Source organism: Natrix helvetica (genome assembly GCF_964273705.1).
Source record: "Natrix helvetica genome assembly, chromosome: 1".
Taxonomy (NCBI): domain Eukaryota; kingdom Metazoa; phylum Chordata; class Lepidosauria; order Squamata; family Natricidae; genus Natrix; species Natrix helvetica.
In genome coordinates, this window is record NC_138548.1 from 258,012,704 (window position 1) to 258,031,861 (window position 19,158).

At 38.2% G+C, this 19,158-nt stretch overlaps 1 protein-coding gene across 8 annotated transcripts in view; it reads left to right on the top strand.

Moving 5' to 3' along the window:
- The window catches only part of WIZ (WIZ zinc finger), an 84,615-nt gene that overhangs the window by 7,687 nt on the left and 57,770 nt on the right, over positions 1-19,158 (top strand). For 6 of the 8 annotated variants that reach the window (XM_081937013.1, XM_081937015.1, XM_081937008.1 and 3 more), the window contains exon 2: positions 697-904. The exons of 1 other annotated variant lie outside the window; for it this stretch is intronic. In XM_081937013.1, coding sequence (XP_081793139.1) covers positions 778-904 — 127 coding nt within the window. In that variant the 5' untranslated portion in view covers positions 697-777. Of the gene's footprint in view, positions 1-696; positions 905-1,024; positions 1,155-19,158 lie in introns of those variants that run through there. One more of the 8 variants, XM_081937010.1, reaches the window with a different exon arrangement.

Sequence of the window (19,158 nt, forward strand, 5' to 3'; positions counted from 1 at the left end):
ACAATTGTCTTTGTTCATGCATGTCATGTAAACTTCAGATTATACTTTCATTTCAGAATATGACTTGATAAATTATCCCATAATAGCTAAAATGCAGCTGAGACATACTTCTCATTAATATATTTCTTTAAATACTGTTCTATATAGTATAGAATTTCTGTCGCCAATGTGCCACAAATCAAGTTGAAAGCACTCTAATACTGTTGAACTCTAAGAGACAAGGCTGCAAAATATGCAGGTATATCTTTTGTCTTCTGCAGTACATATTAAAGTGACTCTACTCAAGTCTGCTCGGTATAAGGCAATACAGCTTGATGCTTGAAGTCAAGTTTGATGCTTGAAATCTCAAGAGTTTCTTGGTTTACTCCAACCATATATCAATATCCTCCTGCAGGCTGTGATACCTATGTTATAGATTTGCATCTGAGTTAAGCTGTCTTACAGGCAAGACAAGGCTGTAAATAAAACATGTTTGACTTGTTGTATATTATTCAATTCTGTTGAACAAAATCATTTCATTCTACTCCAGAAATTATCTTTACCTCTAGATAAGAGACATTTGTTCTGAATCACATAATGAATATTTGTAACAGGTACATTAAATTTCAATCAACATATTTGAAAAAGGACTTGTGTGAAATTCATCCTTCTAAATTATTCTAAACATGAGACATTATGATACCTTTTTTATTATAGGTTGTCTGGCAGTAATTGTTGCAAATCCACCAAAGCCTTGATGTTTGGTTTGTGAAATTGACACAGCGGAATCCACAAGGAATGGAGAAATCGGTTTCCACTGCTTTATCAGAACAGGAGAAAGAGCATGAGGATGACCAAGGAAAAGCTGTGCCAATGACCCTTATGTCAAACAAAGAGGATCTTATTGCCCTTGAGTATCCCCAAGGTGAAGCGAGAATTCCTGCTTTTTTTAAAGATGCAAAAACATCTCTTGAGCACACAGCTTTGTTGAGGGCATCAAAGGAAGGGGGGAATTGATCTGAAAGAGGCTGTTCCAAATTTTTCAGAGAAGCTAGAAGCCATGAATAGAGAGGGGAAAGTAACTGAGATGTATAGTCATAAAGAGGGTATCAATTTATTATCCCTATTCATTTGTCAAGATTCAGATGCTGCTTTGGAAGACTGTGAAGTCACAGGTAAGTCTAGTGCTACATAATGGCAGGCTTCATAAGGCTTTATTTCTTGCTCCATAGATAAGCCAGAGTTCAGAGAGTATCCTGAGATGAAAATGAAAGAATCATCTAACAAGTCAAGAACAAAATCACAGAAATATCTAAACGTGATTCTTATGCTGTGGATAATTAGATTAGGGTTGGAAATATGGCTATAATATGTTTATTTAAGCTATACAGGAACATGATAAAAATATCCTAGTATTAGGGATATAGTTGGACAGAGGAAAGCTTTACCTTTTTTTATTAGGAAGCATGGCCATTTTTTTTGTTAACAATTTCTGCACATGGGATTGAGTAAGATTTTTCAAGATGAGGGCAATCCTTTCTCTTTTTACTCTGTTTGGGAACATAAAATACACAATGTGATTCCTGGATGTGAGTGGGATCTAATAGTTTAGATTCTTTTTCATAAAGGTGAATTAAGGAGCAGAAATGAAGCGTTAAATCTCACAAAAGGTTTGTAGGAAGGAAGTTCACCAAAATGCTTGTGTGAGGTATCTTTTAGATGGGTTTTTTAAAAATCTTGGAGTGTTTTTACTTAGCACTCGTACAATCCAGGCATTTCATAATTTCCTCTTTATCATATGTGCATTGTGTTTGTGTAGAAGTGGCAGTTAAATAAGTGGCAGGATAAGATATTAAGGTTACAGGTTTTTTTTAATTTCAGTTGAAGTAATTGCAGAATAAAAGCTTTGTTTGGTTATGTCACTTGGTTGCACCAAATTGACGCCACATGCTAGAATACCACGTATGTTTTGTCTTCTATAACAAAGTCTACATACAGTGAAGCAAGGAAATGTACCCTTAATCAAAAAGATTTTATGTTAGAAAAAATTTGGGAGGTGTAGAAATACAATACAGGTGGTCCTCGTCTTACAACCACAATTGAGCTCTAACTTTCTTTTGCTAAGTGAAACATTTGTTAAGTAAATTTTACCTTATTTTACGACCTTTCTTGCCACAGCTTAGTTGAACAGTGTAGCTGTTAAGTTAATAATGTGGTTACTAAGTGAATCCGACTTACCCATTATCTTTGCTTGTCAGAGGGGTGCAAAAGGGGATTGCATGGCCCTAGGACACAGCAACTGTCATAACTATGAGTCAGTTGCCAAGCATCTGAATTTTGGCCACAAAGATGCTTTAATGGTAGTCAGTGTGAAAAATAGTCATTTTTTTAGTGTCATTGTAACTTCAAACGGTCACTAAATGAATTGTAAATCGAGGAGTACCTGTAATTATAGAAATTATTATTATTGTGATAATAAATACAATATCAAATCTGTACATGGTAGAATTCTGCCCATTGGAGACTTGTGGCTTTTGAATTTTAGGTGTTGGGTACCATTTCCTTGGAACTGCATAAAGTTTATTTTTTGTGTGTTCCATCAAGCTGAGTTATTTTATTATTTTAAAAAATCCCTTTTTCATGGTCAAATGTAGTGTTTTTCAACAGACAAAAACAGTTTTCCCCACAGTGATCCATTATAGCAAATATTGTGTGGAATATATCAGAATCATTAATTTTGAATGTTAAGAATTGGATACAGTATTAACCTTGATCTCTGCTATATTTTTAAATCTGCTATTATTATTGCTTCCTTGGTACTTAATTATGGGCTGAGAATCCATCCATGGATATTTTTATTTAGATATAGCAAAAATGAATGCATGCTCAAATGTTTTCCAAATGACATGCAGAAATAGCTGAATTCTAAAAAGTATATAAATGTATTTCTGCTTCCCTATTTTTTCTTTTTTTTTACCAACTTTGTTAGCTCCTTCTGCTCATGAAGAAACAAAGAGAAATATGCAGAGCATTGAAAAACATGCTTCCTACGAAGCTGTGAAATTTCATTAGCCTCACTCACACATTTTCAAGTTTACCTTTCACAGCCAGAATGACTGAAAGCCATTCTTTTTTTAGCTAAAAGTTGATTTTTGCAGTTCTGTATGTGGTGCACCTGGAAATTGGATCAGAAATCACATATATTTTATTTTTGATAATTGGTTTATTATGAGCTGAATGAACATTCTCCTTTCAGCAGTATATAATGGTGTATCTCTGACATATTGCATAGGAAATTGTATAGGAAATTGCCATAGGTTTGTTGTCAGAGGTAATTATTGCAAAGGTATTTCTTTCAGAATCCTGACCATAAACAGGTTTGCAATGCACCTGAGATGGCATGATAAAGTTCCCACCTCAACTAATCAGATAAGGTGAACATTACAGTTGTAGGATACATGTGATAAATTGGTATTTTGAGGAATAAGAAATTGCCCAATTGCCCAAGTATGCTTAGCCAGAAGAACAAGTGTGAGATTTATTTATTTCCTGGCAATTGGTTGAGGTGCTTCCTTTCTTGTCTACAGGTACCTATCCAGGCTGAGAGCTTGGGGAAGGAAACTTCCACTGGAAGGATAAATCAACATAAAACTTCTTATTATTGAGAGTGGTGTTTTCAGTTAGCTAGTTTCTATGATAGTTTTCAGATTATTTCTATAGGTAATCCTCATTTACCAACAGCCTCGTTCAGTGACCTTTTAAAGTTACACCAGTTACTGTCTCTCAATCATGGGATCGGCATTACCATCAGAATGTAATGCCTCTTGTTTTTCCTCCCCTCTCTTGATTTTAGAGCAGATAGATTGAATAGAAAGGCAATACAAGAAAGTAAAGAAGTACACAGTGGAGAATACACATTGAAACCAATGTGCTGGTGTTTGCAGCTACACAAACAGCCCAGATATTTCCCCATTGTATGCCTATATATTCTCCAATCTCTTCCTTTTGTGAGGGGGAGGAAAATAATAACCAAGCAATTTCCATAGGTAATTTCTCCTCTGCCTGATTAATTCCACTCCCCAGCAGAAAGTTTTGAGAGGAAAGGATTACAAGAGAGTACTAAGTAGGTACTTAGTCGGGAATACAGAAGGTTGTGTAATGTATTTGAAGCTGCCAGTGCCAGTATTGCTTTCAATATTTATTTCCATTGTGAGCCTGCTTATTCTCTTGTAATCCCTTCCTCTCAAATCAATGTAAATACAAATATTAATTCCTTCTTGTTAATTATCCCAGTCTTGGGTTTACCATTCCAAAGGAAGTGAAGGAGGTCAGGAGAGAGGCAAAAGTGAAACGTGAACTCTGTTTTGAGCCAAAAAGCACTGTTGCAGTCACATGACTTTTCATTTACTGTAACAGCTGATTTGCTTAATGATAGAGTTCCCAGTCCCAATTGCAGTCACTAAACATGGACTATGTTTGCTTAGTAAAACTGCTGACCATGCTCTGGAAGTGGACGCCACATTTTTGCAATGAATTAATTGATGTATCCTTCATATTTACTTGTATGTGTGAAAAGTTAGATTGCTTTCATTTTTGCTGCTATAATTTGATGAATGTATCCATCAAGGTCACGGGTGTTAAACTCAACACGCCATGTTGTTATCACGTGACGTATCGTGATGTTTTTTTCCCCTTGGTGGAGCTGGGGTGGGCGTGGCCTGCACGTGGTACATCTGGCCCATGAGCTGCCAGTTTGACACCTGTGATCAAGACGGTGAAGAATTTGGTAACATTATCAATTATTTTCTAAATTTCCCAGAGACCTTGACAAAACCTTATACCTCTTAAGATTTTTTTGAAATAATATTAAAATACATTTAAATAATTTTGTAATCATATGGGTACAAAGTTAATATTTTGTAAAATTTCTGTGTGTCTTTTTAAAACAAATTCTAAATGCAGTGCAAGATGGCTAATCCTGTCTTGCATTAACAGAATTCTTAAGACTGCTAAAAAACAATGGGCCTCTGTCCCAGTGTGGCTTTTTTGGCTTACAATGTGTTTGCGATCCTGTTTCTGCTGGTAAAAGTGAAGACAAGAAATGTCTTCAGTGTTCATTTCAACGTTCATTTTCTGAGAGAGAGAGAAATAGAAACAATACTTGAGGTTTGATTTCAGTTATTATAAACTTTGTGTTTTGTAACTTGAGTTACTTGCTGCACTATGTCAAGCATGTGAAGATCAAAATATCAACCAGTATTGCAATAGAAACATCTACTTAGTTTTATGCTGATCTTTACTACTCCTTTATGCTTTTGCATACTTGTTCTTTACATTGGATTCAGCTTCAACTTATGGATAGTTAATATTTCCTAATAAACAAACAGTGTTGATATTTCTTTCCATCTGCCAGTCAAAGTACTATTTTTGTAGCCATTGATTTTTAGTTTGTAAATCTCTAGATCAGGGGTCCCCAACCCCTCGACCACGGACTGGTTTGTGTCCTATTAGGAACTGAACCTCACAGCTGGAGGAGAGTGGCAGGTGAGCGAGGGAAGCTTCATTTGTATTTGCAGCTGTTCCCCGTCACTGCCTCAGCTACACTTCAAATCATCAGATATTAGATTCTCATAGGAGTGTGAATCTTACTGTAAACAGCACATGCGAGGGACCTAGGCTGCATGCTCCTTCTCTTTCCATCCGGCCCATGGAAAAATTGGGTTCTACAAAACTAGTTCCTGGTGCCAAAAGCTTTGGGGACTACAGCTCTAAACGTTTATAAATAAATAAAAATCCCTTGAGCCGATCTTAATTCTTTGTGACTATATCCATGCAGTTTTCTTGGTAGCATTGGAAGTGTAGTTTGCCGTTGCCTTCTTCTTGAATGTTTTTTCCACTTCATATATTTAGTCAATTACATTGTACCTGACTTCATTGTACTTATACAGAAGTAAAAATTACTGAATTAAGTAAAATATGTTATAAAATATCATTAGATTATGGCTATTGATTTAATTATAAGTGATTTTGATTAAATCTTTATATCATTAAAATCAAAAAGAAATTTGTGTTACGGTAGAAGAAGAGATGTCAGAGCCTAGGAGTGGAGTGAAGAGGGCAGTCAGCCTAGAAACCCTGGGTATCCAATATATATATATATATGTGTGTGTGTGTGTGTGTGTGTGTGTGTGTGTGTGTGTGTTATATTTGTACTGATAAATAAATAAAGGGAGACTAGTATAGATCTATTTCAAGCTAATTAGCTCTCATCAGCTAGCCATACCCTTACTGGGATTTGAACCCGGGCTGTATATATCTTAGGCAGGAGTTTTAGCCACTAAGCCACGGGCTCACTTCCTTATCAGTTGATATATATAACCCTCTTCGATGTCACTGACCCTCCCTAACGCTAAGCAGGTGCTAATGATTAGTTGAGAAGATTCTTATGCATAGACCTTTAGCAACAAAACAGTTTAATTGAATCTTCCACATGTTGACCTTGTCCTTCATACCTGACAGTGTTAGTAAATATAAATCTGTAGGTGTAAAATATTTTGGGTTTGTACTCATAGATTTTATAAAGATTGTGTTTAGTTGGAAATATTGACATTGTGGATATTATGATATACAGTAGTAATAATTTTGTAAATATTCCTTTATGAAATAATTTTAAGATGTAAATCATCCTAAAATAACTGTTTTCATTGGTGATGGCAAGCAAAAGGTAAAATGGTCTCATACATGTCTAAAAATTCTAGCTACTGAAGCCAGCTTTTAAAAATATAATATTTCTCTTTTTTATCTTTCTTTTCTTATCTAATGAACACTTATATAGTTATTGATATCTTTAATGAAAAGAGCAGGACAAGAATTTTATAAATTATAACTAATATTTATGCAATCATACTCTAGATATGTTTTTAATAGCAAAGTACCTTTCCAAAATAAAAGTTGTACAGTTCAGAAATTCAAGTTATGTTATGTCAGCTAATTTAAAAAGTAAGTGATAAAATAATGAGAAATTAAACAGTTCATGCAAACAGTGATACAACTCTGCCTATAGATCATTGGAATGACATCAACTATCACATATACAGTATATCTCAGGCAAGCATTTGAAAAAGTATTAATTTTTTACTCTTAGAAAGATCCTTTTCAGAATTGCTATAAAAATCTCTTTTATGTAAAATATGTAAAATTAAAGATCTGCCATGTTCTACATCGGTTACCCTCATCAACTACATCCACCATGGCCAGTGGCAAATGATTATGAAAATTGAAGTCCAGAACATCTTAATTCCCTGTGGCCTATCTTTTTCCTAGATCCTCCACTTAACATATAGTTGTTTTTCTTTTCCCTTATATAGCCTTTCCGTTAGCAGAATAATTTATTCTTCAGTCCTTGATCTATGTAAAGAAACTGTGCCATATTGCAAACACTGGAACCATTCTCTGTCTCTCAAGACAACTTGCAGATTTGCTGCCAATTTTTAATATTTCTTGGAATATTTCTGTACTATTTTACTCAAATAATTGGGGCAAATGGGAAATAATAATTTATATTTAATTCACACTTAAAACAGATCAGATTATTGGCAAAACTAATTTTATTTTTCCTTTTGGTAACATTAAAATTTAGTATTTGGCAATATGTTTTTGTAATATATTGAGGAATATGCCAATTTTTTCTGGAGCATATGTAAATCTGCTGTAGACAATAACTGCAAAGATATTACACTGAAATCAACTCATTTTAATTAATATTTAATTCCTTACACTAAAATGGAAGTTTGCAAGGTACATGAGATATTTTCCAAATCAAATACAGTGCTAAAATGTTGAATACAAACCCAAGGGAAGTATCTGAGAAAAGTGTTCCTTTTTATAGAAATACTTACATTATTAATACTTAAATTACTTTCAGGTGCTGTATAGCAACAGTAACACCCAACTTGATACAGTAGGTGTGAGAATTACTTGGGGCACTGATAGGAATGAGAAATCAAAAGAGGGAAAGATAGGGACTTCTTTTGATTTCTCATTCCTCATTCCACAAAAGAGGCAGCCTTCCAGACTTCTACATAGAAAAATTGGGAGGAAATGGGCAAGAGATTTTCCACCCTAAATTCCCTAACTATGGGTGTCTGTGAAAATCTATAAACCTGAACAGGAGAGGGGAGGAGAGAAGGAATTATTGAGCTAGTAAGAGAAGAGTTTTAGAAAAGTTTGTTCAGTCCTGAGAAAGAAGACTTTTGAGAAAGAAATTCAAAATATCCTTTTCCCTGATTTTGTTTTAGCCTAAAATGAATTAGAGAAAAACTGATAAATTACCAATATTCTGTTAATCTGCCTTGCAACAATGAAGAACATTCCTGGAATCTTTATTGCATCTGTTACTTGTCATTGCCTATCTCAAAGAACTGGCAATATCTTATTTTAAATAATTTCTTCATTGGAAATCTTGTGTTACCTTCTTTTCCCATCATTTAAGTAAATACAATACAATAAATTGTTACATAGATTCTTGTATTTGAATTAACATTTTCCAATATAGACTGCAAAGACAGATATCTGACATTAGGATAGAAGGCCTCAGATAAAGCCTTAAGGGGGTTGGGGGTGAGGGGCACCGTTTTGTGGTGGTTCTCCTCCTACCTCTCTGGCCGAGTGCAATTTGTATTGGCAGGGGGGCAGAGGTCGACCTCGAGGCCGCTCTCTTGTGGGGTGCCACAAGGGTCAGTCCTCTCGCCTCTCCTGTTCAATACATATATGAAGCCGCTGGCCGAGATCATTCGTGGGTTTGGGGTAGATTACCATCTGTACGCGGATGATACCCAGCTGTACATCTCTACCCCAAACCACCCCAACGATGCTATCGAAGTGATGTCCCGGTGTCTGGAAGCCGTACGGATCTGGATGGGAAGTAACAGACTCAAGCTCAACCCGTCCAAGACTGAGTGGCTGTGGCTACCGGTGCCCCGGTTCAACCAGCTTACTCCATCACTGGCCATTGGGGGCGAACGTCTGGCCCCCGTGGATCGGGTACGCAATTTGGGCGTCCTCCTGGATACCCGGCTGTCCATGGATGACCATGTGACAGCCGTGGCCAGGGGGGCGTTCCACCAGGTTCGCCTGGTGCGCCAATTGCGTCCCCTATTGGACCGGAGCGCCCTTCGCACAGTCACTCATGCGCTTGTGACGTCCCGGCTAGACTACTGTAATGCTCTCTACATGGGGCTCCCCTTGAGATGCACCCAAAGGCTGCAGCTGGTTCAGAATGCGGCCACGCAGGCAGTCTCGGGAGTCTCTGGCTACTCCCACGTAACACCTCTCCTGCACGGACAACACTGGCTGCCTGTGGCTTTTCGGGTGCGTTTCAAGGTGTTGACCATCATCTTTAAGGCGCTCCATGGCACAGGACCTAGTTATTTGCAGGATCATATCCTGCCCCATACATCCCTTCGGCCGATTCGCTCACACAGAGAGGGACTCCTCCGGGTGCCGTCCACTAGGCTGTGCCAGCGGGCAACGCCTAGGGGAAGGGCCTTCTCTGTGATGGGCCCAACCCATCCCCCCGACATTAGAATGACTACGGATCTCCGCTCCTTCCGTCAGAAACTTAAAACCCACCTATTCCAGCTAGCCGGCTTGGCCTAATTCCATCTTTCCCACCTCAGTTTTATTTCTAAATTTTTAGGATTGGTTTTAGGGTCTGTTTTTAGTGTTTTTAATTTTTATAAATTCGTACAGGGGTTGTTTAATTTGATTTTTAGCTATGTATATGATTGTTTGTATGTTTTTAAATTTATTCCTGTACACCACCCCGAGTCCCTCAGGGGAGAGGGGGCGGTCTAGAAATTTAATAAATTATTAATTATTATTAATTATTAAATTTATCTATCATCTATCTATCTATCTATCTATCGTATTTTGACATATTAACTTAAGTTGGGCTAATTACTAGGCAAAAAAACCAATAATACTGATGGAACTCCAACTTCTATTTTACATTTGGAGCTGTTTGTCTTCTTTTCACCACACATGTGAATATAACTGGGGTGGATTGTAAATAGTACATAATCTCAATACAGAAATGCTGATGTAAACCTGCTTTTACAAAACCTGCTTCTCAGTACTTGCAAGCAAAGGTCTTGGTGGCTAGCTGATGGAGCAGGAGGTATTCAGGATAGTTTGTGAAAGTGAGAAAAGTGATCTTATAATGTGTGCCTTGCTGCCCAAGAGAATTCTCTCACTTTTATCCTGATATCACACTGAGGGTAATTCAGTTCAGCCAGCATCTTAAAGCCTCTGACAGCCAGCACACAAGGATCTCTTTCATAATGGGCTGCTCTTTTTTCCTAACAGCTGTCTCTTTTAGCTCCCTTCTCTGAGGAACTTGTAATCATGTTATTGAATTCGTGATATTTAGATTTTAAGTTTGACAATGGATGTTTTTTGACTATGAGCAGCAGGAATGAGGAACTTTGAATGCTAAAACCAGAATATCATCAGTCAATATTATTGAGCTATAAGTTGTTTAGGAAGACCTCCTCTGGATTTAGAATTGAAAGCAAATGCTGCCTAGCATGTTGCTTTCCCTTCCAATGTATTTTTGAAAAGCTGTGAGCTATGAATTTCAAGAGATTTGTGCTATGAAGAAATTTTAATAATGTGAATTAAAATGCACCTGGTTGAAAGGTGATACCAGGGTCAAAGAGCAGCAGGTAAATTTGACATTTCCAACATTGCTATCGTAATAATCAATCAATCAACATGTGTTATTACCAGTGGTGGGTTCCTGCTGGATCGCACCGGATCGCGCGCGCTCCCTTTCAGCGCTCCACCTGGCTTGCGCGCTCCCTTTCAGCGCTCCACCTGGCTTGCGCGCTCCCTTTCAGCGCTCCACCTGGCTCTCGCGCTCCTTTCCGGCGCTGAAACCGGAAGTACAGTCTTGCCCCGCCCCTGGCGAAGCAACGACGCCTGCCTGCGCTCCACCAGCTCGGCTGGGAACGGAGATGTTTCCTCAGCGGAGCGGAGCGCCTGAAAAGACTTTTCAGGCGCTCCGCTCCGCTGAGGAAACATCTCCGTTCCCAGCCGAGCTGGTGGAGCGCAGACAGGCGTCGTTGCTTCGCCAGGGCCGGGCAAAACTGTACTTCCGGTTTCAGCGCCGGAAGGGAGCGCGAGAGCCAGGTGGAGCGCTGAAAGGGAGCGCACAAGCCAGGTGGAGCGCTGAAAGGGAGCGCGCAAGCCAGGTGGAGCGCTGAAAGGGAGCGCGCAAGCCAGGTGGAGCGCTGAAAGGGAGCGCGCACGATCCGGTGCGATCCGGGAGGAACCCACCACTGGTTATTACTTATAGTTATAGTACAGATAAAAAAGCAGATGCTCAATAAAAATATGTGAAAATTCTATAATGGAATTCATTACTGCCAAAAAAAGTCTTCCAATTTGCCACAAAATACTTTTGAGTACAAGCCAATTGGAAAAGCAGGTTGATCCTAACATGATAGGAATAATGAGCCAGATTTTTAAAAAACTGAAATGATTTAGCTTAATAATAATTTAAATGGGGGAAAAATGGCTAAACAACCAAAGCAAAATATTAAGAGCCTATCACATATAATTGGGGATTCCTTTTCAAAATTACTGCAATATAAAATGATACAGTGATTCTCACTACTATAAAGAGAAAATTGAACAGAATTTTAAATGTATTTAATATAAAACCAAGAAAAGCAAATATAATTGTTTGGAAGAATATTAAACAGCAGAGTAACAACTTATAGAAATGCAAAGTTGCATGAAAGAGACGATGACATAGCTTTCATAGCTTTAAGTGAACCAAGACTGATAGTCTTGTAAAGTAGAAACCATGAATAAGCCGACATGGAATAGTCGACCCATCAGTTGGACTCTTAGAATCTTAAGAAAAATATACACTATAGTAATGATAAACCAATGACGCCATTATGTTTTACAGTATTCTGTTAACAGAAACTGTAAATTTTTAAAAACATTTTGTATATTCAATGAAAATGTAATTGCTTAGAAATAAAAACTCTTTAAAATATAAAACTTAGTTCCTGGCTATTTCATGAACATTTTCCTTCACTTTCAATTTTTCAGTCATCACTGATTATTTATGTAATTTCTTATGCAGGTAGACCTCGACTTACAAAAGTTCACTGAGTGACCATTCAAAGTTACAATGGCATTGAAAAATGTAACACGACTATTTTCCCCAGTTATGACTTTTGCAGCATCTCCATGGTCATGTGATCAAAATTCAGATGCTTGGCAACTGGTTCATACTTATGACCATTCCTGTGTGTCATGTGATCACCTTTTGCAACTTTTTGACAAGCAAAATCAATGGGGAAGCCAGATTCACTTAACAACCAATTTATTAACTCATCAACTGCAATGATTCACTTAACAGCTGTAGGCAGAAAGGTCATAAAATGGGGCAAAACTCTCTTAACAAATGAATCACTTAACAACAGAAATTTTGGGCTCAATTGTGATTCTAAGTCGAAGACTCTCTGTATTACATGTTGTCTAAAAAACAAGTGTTCCTTCTCAAATAGCATTCTTGTGAATAACCTACAAGACAAATGTGTTCCTTCACTAGTTGGTGCTTCTTTCAATAATTAGTGTCTGTCAAAATGTTAATATCTAAGGACATACGTCTAACCATGCGCAAATATGGCTTGGCAATATCCTTTTTCTGCCTTCATTTTTACTCCAGCCAATGAGTAGCAACAGCATTAGTATTTAGACTTACTCTACTTCACAGCTCTCTCCAAGCAATTTACAGAGTCAGCATATTGCCCCCAACAATCTGAGTGCTCATTTTACTGACCTTAGAAGAATGAAAGGCTGAGTCAACCTTGAGCTGTCAAGATCCTGGCAGGGGGCAGAGTCAGCCTGCAATACTGCATTCTAACTACTGCGCCACCATGACTTCTTAAACTAGGACTAAAATTCTTTAGATGTTTGTTTGTTAAAATAGTGTTTCCTCCAGAGATGGTATTCAGCAGGTTCTGACCAGTTCTGGAGAACCGGTAATGGAAATTTTGAGTAGTTTGGAGAACCAATAAATATCACCTCTGACTGGCTCCTTCACCATCTATTGTCTACTTCCCAAGGCCCAGCTGATTGGGAGGAAATGGGGATTTTGCAGTATCCTTTCCATGCCCCGCCCACCAAGCCATTCCCACCAAGCCATTCCCACAGAACCAGTAGTAAAAAAATTTGAATCCCACCATTGGTTTCCTCCTTAAACTGACATCATGCAAGTTGTGTAAAATTTGTTATGCTTGTATCACCCATAAAGGTGGTGAACTCAGGTCAACAGTAAATGGTCAGGTACGAGTGGGGCTTACTAGTAGTTTCAGGTTGATGTAGGCACACTTTCTCCATTCCAGATCCAAGCAGCCGCATCTATTGCTCTTCTGCAATAGTCTCCCTCAAGACCTTGACTTACCTTTCAACCAAAGAATGGAGGAATGTGAAAGTTGTTACCTATGCAAAGAGAAAAAAAAGAAGAGGAGAAATTGGAGTAAAAGTGCTGATTATTTCAACTCCATCATACCAATCAAAATATATTATTTTTCTACACTATTTAACATATGACAGAAATGAGAAGAGACACAACTTGCACATCAAAACCTACCCATTCTTGTTTTCTTACCATGATTGATGGATGAAGGATGGTAAAGCTGAAGGAATTGAATGGTCTGTTTGCTTGTCATGTGCTGCACACACACAAAATCACAGCCATATCATTAACAGTAAATTGGAACACAGGCAGATGAGCATCAGTATTGAGAAGAGCAAAATTTATACAGTAACAATTTGTGTATGAGTCCAAAAGCTCGGAACACAAAGCCTCTGGTCCCAGTGACCGACCCAGATTCTGCAGTATTATCCCAGGACACATATATTCGCCTTCGTTAGTAAGGATTTGCACTAAGTGAAGGTTTGGAGAATAGCATTTAATTCAGCAGCAGAGAAGACCATGGTTGGATGGTGATATTTCTAAAAGAATATAACATAGGCTTCCCATGCCTCCCTGAGTATTTTGTCACTGAAATTTATGAATGAATTTAGCACAGGGGTGTGTTCTGTCTTCAAATTTTGCACTTAATTTGGCAAAATGTAACTAATAGCTTGTTTTATCTAAAGCTGGTGAATTTTTTTTTTTCATCTTGCCTTTATTATTTTTTTAAAAAATAATGCGAGCAGTGAAAAGATCTAATATTCCTTCCTCCTTCTACTTTGGTCACAATAACAACCTCTGATGTAAGTTGGGCTGAGTGAGAGTGACTGACCCAGTCATCTAGCTGACTTTCATGCCTAAGGCGAGGCTTGAACTCATAGTCTCCTGGTTTCTAGCCAGTTCCTTAATCACAAGATCAAAATGGCTCTCCTGTCAGAGTAATTAATGCCAAATGAAATTTTTATTTTCATTAAAAAAATTATTTACAGACATTTCCAAAGTTCTGTTTTCACTTTGTCATTATGGGATAGTGAGTGTAGATTAATGAGGGAAAAATCTAAAACAACTGTAAAATCAGGCTGCAGCATAACAAAATTGACAGAAGTGAAGGGGGTCTGAATCAGGGATGGGCTGCTACGGGTTCACTCGGGTTCAGTTTAGAGAACCTCCAAATCCCACCCCTGGCTGGTCCCGCCCACCATGCCACGTCCCTGCCACCCCACCCTACCCCTCCCAGGAGTCTCCATGTGGCCCATTTTGTGTGTGAGGTAAATGCAGGGCCCACACGGAGGCTCAGGTAGGGGGGAAACGGTCCTTCTGGAAGGCCTCCGGAGCCCACGGGAGGTAGTTTTCGATTTCCCAGATGCTTGAGGAAAGCCTCCTGAGCCTGGGAAAGGCAAAAATGGCCTCTCTGCTGTGATACAGGAGGTCGACTAGGCCACGCCCACCATGGCCACGCCCACCCAGCAACTGAGCAGAGAACCCATTACTGAAATTTTTGAAGCCCACCCCTGGTCTGAATGCTTTCTGAATGCACTGTGAATGCAAGGATAGGTCACAAAGTTATTTTTTCATCATAACTGTGAACAGTTGCTGCAGAAGGCAGTAGCTAAACAAGACTACTTGTACCTAGAACTCTTCCAAAAACTTAGTTTTACTGGCAAGTTGGCAACTCCTAATTATATCACAATACTTGGCCTTTGAAGTCTTGAACCCAATCTGTGAATGTCTGCATCTCTTATGTATGGACAGTCTGGACATAAAAATACTGCTAAATAGATAAATATGCAGAGGTACAGAAACAATCTTATTTTGATGCCATAAATAGTATCTACTTAATTTTGGTTTTTTTTTTCCTATGGCATGAAGTTTACTGTAATTGCAACATTAGCTGAACCCTGACATTTTCATTTTACTCTATAAACATCAGTATGAAAAATACTGTTATTTATACCATCTAATATGTATAGTATTTGTTATCCGTCTTCTGTGATGTGCCTTTAATTAAAATTGATCTTGATAAAAACAATTTTGCCATAAAAAAGAGTATTATCGCTGTAGCCCTTTGTTCTATGTGGAAGATGCATAACATTCTGTTGAGTAGCTTAAAAAAATAAGGAGAAGATGTAGTAGGTTTCAAGTTGGTTAGCAAAATAGCAAAGAAAAGCTTCTTTCCTATTGGCTTTTCTGCTGAATACCTTCCCTTTTATATTATTTCTCGGAGTGATACCTACGACTTTTCCATACAAGGACTCTAAACCAGGTAAAAAACAGTGCCAAACTTTTTGTCTGTGTTCAGAAGCTAAACCAGTGTATTTCTGGCTTGGTTGTGGTTTATTTGAAACTACAACTCAAACTGGTTTTGTTTAATTTTTTGTTTTGATACTGTTACTACCTTTTGTACATTCAAAGAAGTCTCATTTGGAGGAGCTCCTGCCTCACATTGGTTGTTGGCTCCCATGCATCAGATCTTTCAAGGGGAAAGGTGGCTTGCTAACTTTGCAGCTTCCCTTTATAGCAGGGGTGTCCAAACTTGGGAACTTTAAGACTTGTGGACTTCAACTCCCAGAATTCCCCAGCCGGCCATGCCGGCTGGGGAATTCTGGGAGTTGAAGTCCACAAGTCTTAAAGTTCCCAAGTTTGGACACCCCTGCTTTATAGGAAATACAGAGAGATGGAGCAGGATTTTTCCCCCTCTCCTTATGGTCAGTGATTTGAATTGACCAGGTCTGAAGACAAAGGGAAAATAGTTATCAAGAAAATAGCCTGGAGGAAGGAGAAACTTCTATCCACTGCAGTCCTAATCAGATTTCTCCCTTATTGCAGGGATGGTATTTTATATGCAATTTTAAATTAGTTTGGTTTAAATTTATAAATTTAAACTATAAACTCTTCTTATTCAATGATATCCAAAGGAAACTATCTGACCAGTATTTCTACCTGATGAAAGCACAAGGACTACAGTTTGTGTTTAGCTTTTATGGTGTTATGTCCCTATGCCTGTTTCCTACCTACAGAAATTTGGGTGCCAGGAAAAAAATATTCACATTGGCCAACATTCAATTGAATGTTGATGTCTACTTTGTGGAAGTTTTTATTTTGAAAGAGACCTTAGATCTTTAAATGATATAAGTAGCCCTCCATTTACAAACACAGCTAGGCCCAGTATCTTGATCATTGAATAAAATGGTTATTAAGCAAAATGCCATGTGACTGCTTCATTCAAAAACTACAAAGCCACCTCTCGCAGTGGTGCTTGTTCAGTGACTGAGAGAGTCATTAAATAGAGCATTGCTGGGGAGATGCCCTGGGTCTCCCATTATACCTGGGCGGCCCAGGCCTTCTTCCCACCTCAGTGGGGAGAATGATTGTAGGAACAACAATCATTACTAGCATTTGCTAGTGTCTTTGCCAGGTTTGAGATACGTTCCTGTAGCATAGAGTTCAACCTTTCCGGCTTTGCGGACTGGCGGGGTGGGGTGAGGGGAGAGAAGGGAAGGTTCTGTATGAGCACCCAGCAAGCATGCATGTGGCTCCACTTGTGCGAGTGGTATACACACGTCACTCATGCAAATGGAGCACGCATACATGCACTCGCTCCGCTGCTCTTGCAAGTGAGGATGTGCATGCATGTTCACTCACCCACCGTTTCCATGGCTTAATTGCAAAATAGAACACAAACCATTAATGGGCTGCAGCCCAGAGGTTGGGACCTCTGCTCTATCATAGTTACCAGATAGTTTCCCTTGGAGATCACTGAATGAAAATAGTTTACCGTTTATAAATTTAAATGCATCAGAGCATACCCATGGCAAAATTATGTTGGATAAGTGGGAAACATCATTTTTCAACTATTATAACAAAAGGTGATTTAATAGTGCTTCAAATATAGGCTTGGGGTCAAATGAAGGAAATGTTATGAGGATCATAGCAACCAAAAGAGGCACTTATGGCATATGTTTGTGCCAGGGTTTAAATGTAAATGATCTGAGATAAAATTACAGAGACATTTAAATGTCAATAACAATCAGAATAATAAAAGCAATGATCCTTGTGTTCGTAATGCACAGCATGAAAGCTGAACACTGAAAAAGAAAGAAGATAAATATTTTTGAATCATGGATTTGGAAATTGTTACCAAGAGTACCATGGACTGCCAAGAGAATCAATCGCTTGCAGACCAGGGGCAAGTAGAAATTCATCTATTTTGAGCAGATGCTGTGAGCAGATGATAAACTAAAAACAAATACTATATTTGGCATAATTGAGCAAAATAAAAGAATGGGAAGACAGCAGATAAAAACTGCAGATTATCTCTTTTAAAAGATAATTACTGCAAAGTTTGTTCCACATAATCACCAGGAGTCAAGCTTGACTCGCTGGGGCATAGCTAAGCATAACATCTGAGTGTATGTTGTACATTAAAAAACGCCCCTTGTGGAGAAAATTCCAACATATTTATATAATTCACTCAGTCTTTAAAATGTAAATATAATAGTTGGTAAGACTTTCTAACCTACTCAGAGTAGCTGCAATGAAAATAATATCAGAATTATGAGAATTTATTTTTATTTATTTTATTTATTTATTTGTCAAATATGTATAAGATAACAGATATAAGTATAAACATGATTATGAATACAGGAAATGGATACAAATAAATGGGGACATTAGGACAGGGACAGTAGACACTTTGGTGTGCTTATGCACACCCCTTACAGGAATTGAGTGAGGTCAACAGTAGACAGTCCCCCTATCTTGGGGGACACCGCTGTTAAGAGGTGCAGGATTTGATAGGATTCTCCCTATTTTGACCACTTGTTGCCTGTTTGACAGAAACGCTGCTATCCAATTCTTCAGGGGTCCAGAAATGCCATAAGATTTTAGTTTTAGAAGTAGTTTGTCATGTATCACTGAATCAAAGGCTTTACAGAAGTCTATGTAAATTGCGTCTATTGCTTTGCCCTGGTTGAGTTGTGTAGTCCATATGTTTTTGCAGTATAGGAGTTGCAGATTACAGGACACATTTTTTTCTGAAACCAAATTGTTTGTTAGAGAGCAGGTTGTTTGTCTCTAAATGGAGGGTAATGGACTAGTTTATCATTGATTCCATGCATCTGCACCTTCTTTGCAGTTGACACAATATAAAGAGATTGGTCTGTAATTTTCAATTAGGCTGGGGTCTCCCTTTTTGAAGATAGTGATGACCGTGGCTAGTGACCATAGGTTGGGCAAGGAGCTGGCCCTGAAAGATTTTTCAAAGATTATGCTTAGAGGTTCTGCTATGGCAGTGGAAAGCTTTTTTTTTAAAGAAGTAGGCACATAGTCCATCAGGTAAAATAAATAGAATTGTGTAAACTAAGCATCTTAATAAAATAAAGTAAGAAAACGGAAAATGTTTTGGAGCTACAATTTCTCACTTGGCTTTCTGAAACATCTAAATAAAGAAGTATACAAATCAAAGTGAAATTAAGGAATAATTCAGTAGATCTTTCTGATAGATTGATCTAAAGCAGGCCTGCACTTGAGGCCTGGAGCCTGCCAAGAAACCTTGTACGGCCCACCAGTCCAAAGAAAGGAGGAGCAAGAAAAGGAGGAGGTATAATGGTCAGAATGATTGTTTTGGAAAGAGTAGCAAATTGTTCAGTGCCAATATAAATTTTAAAAAAACCTAGAGGATT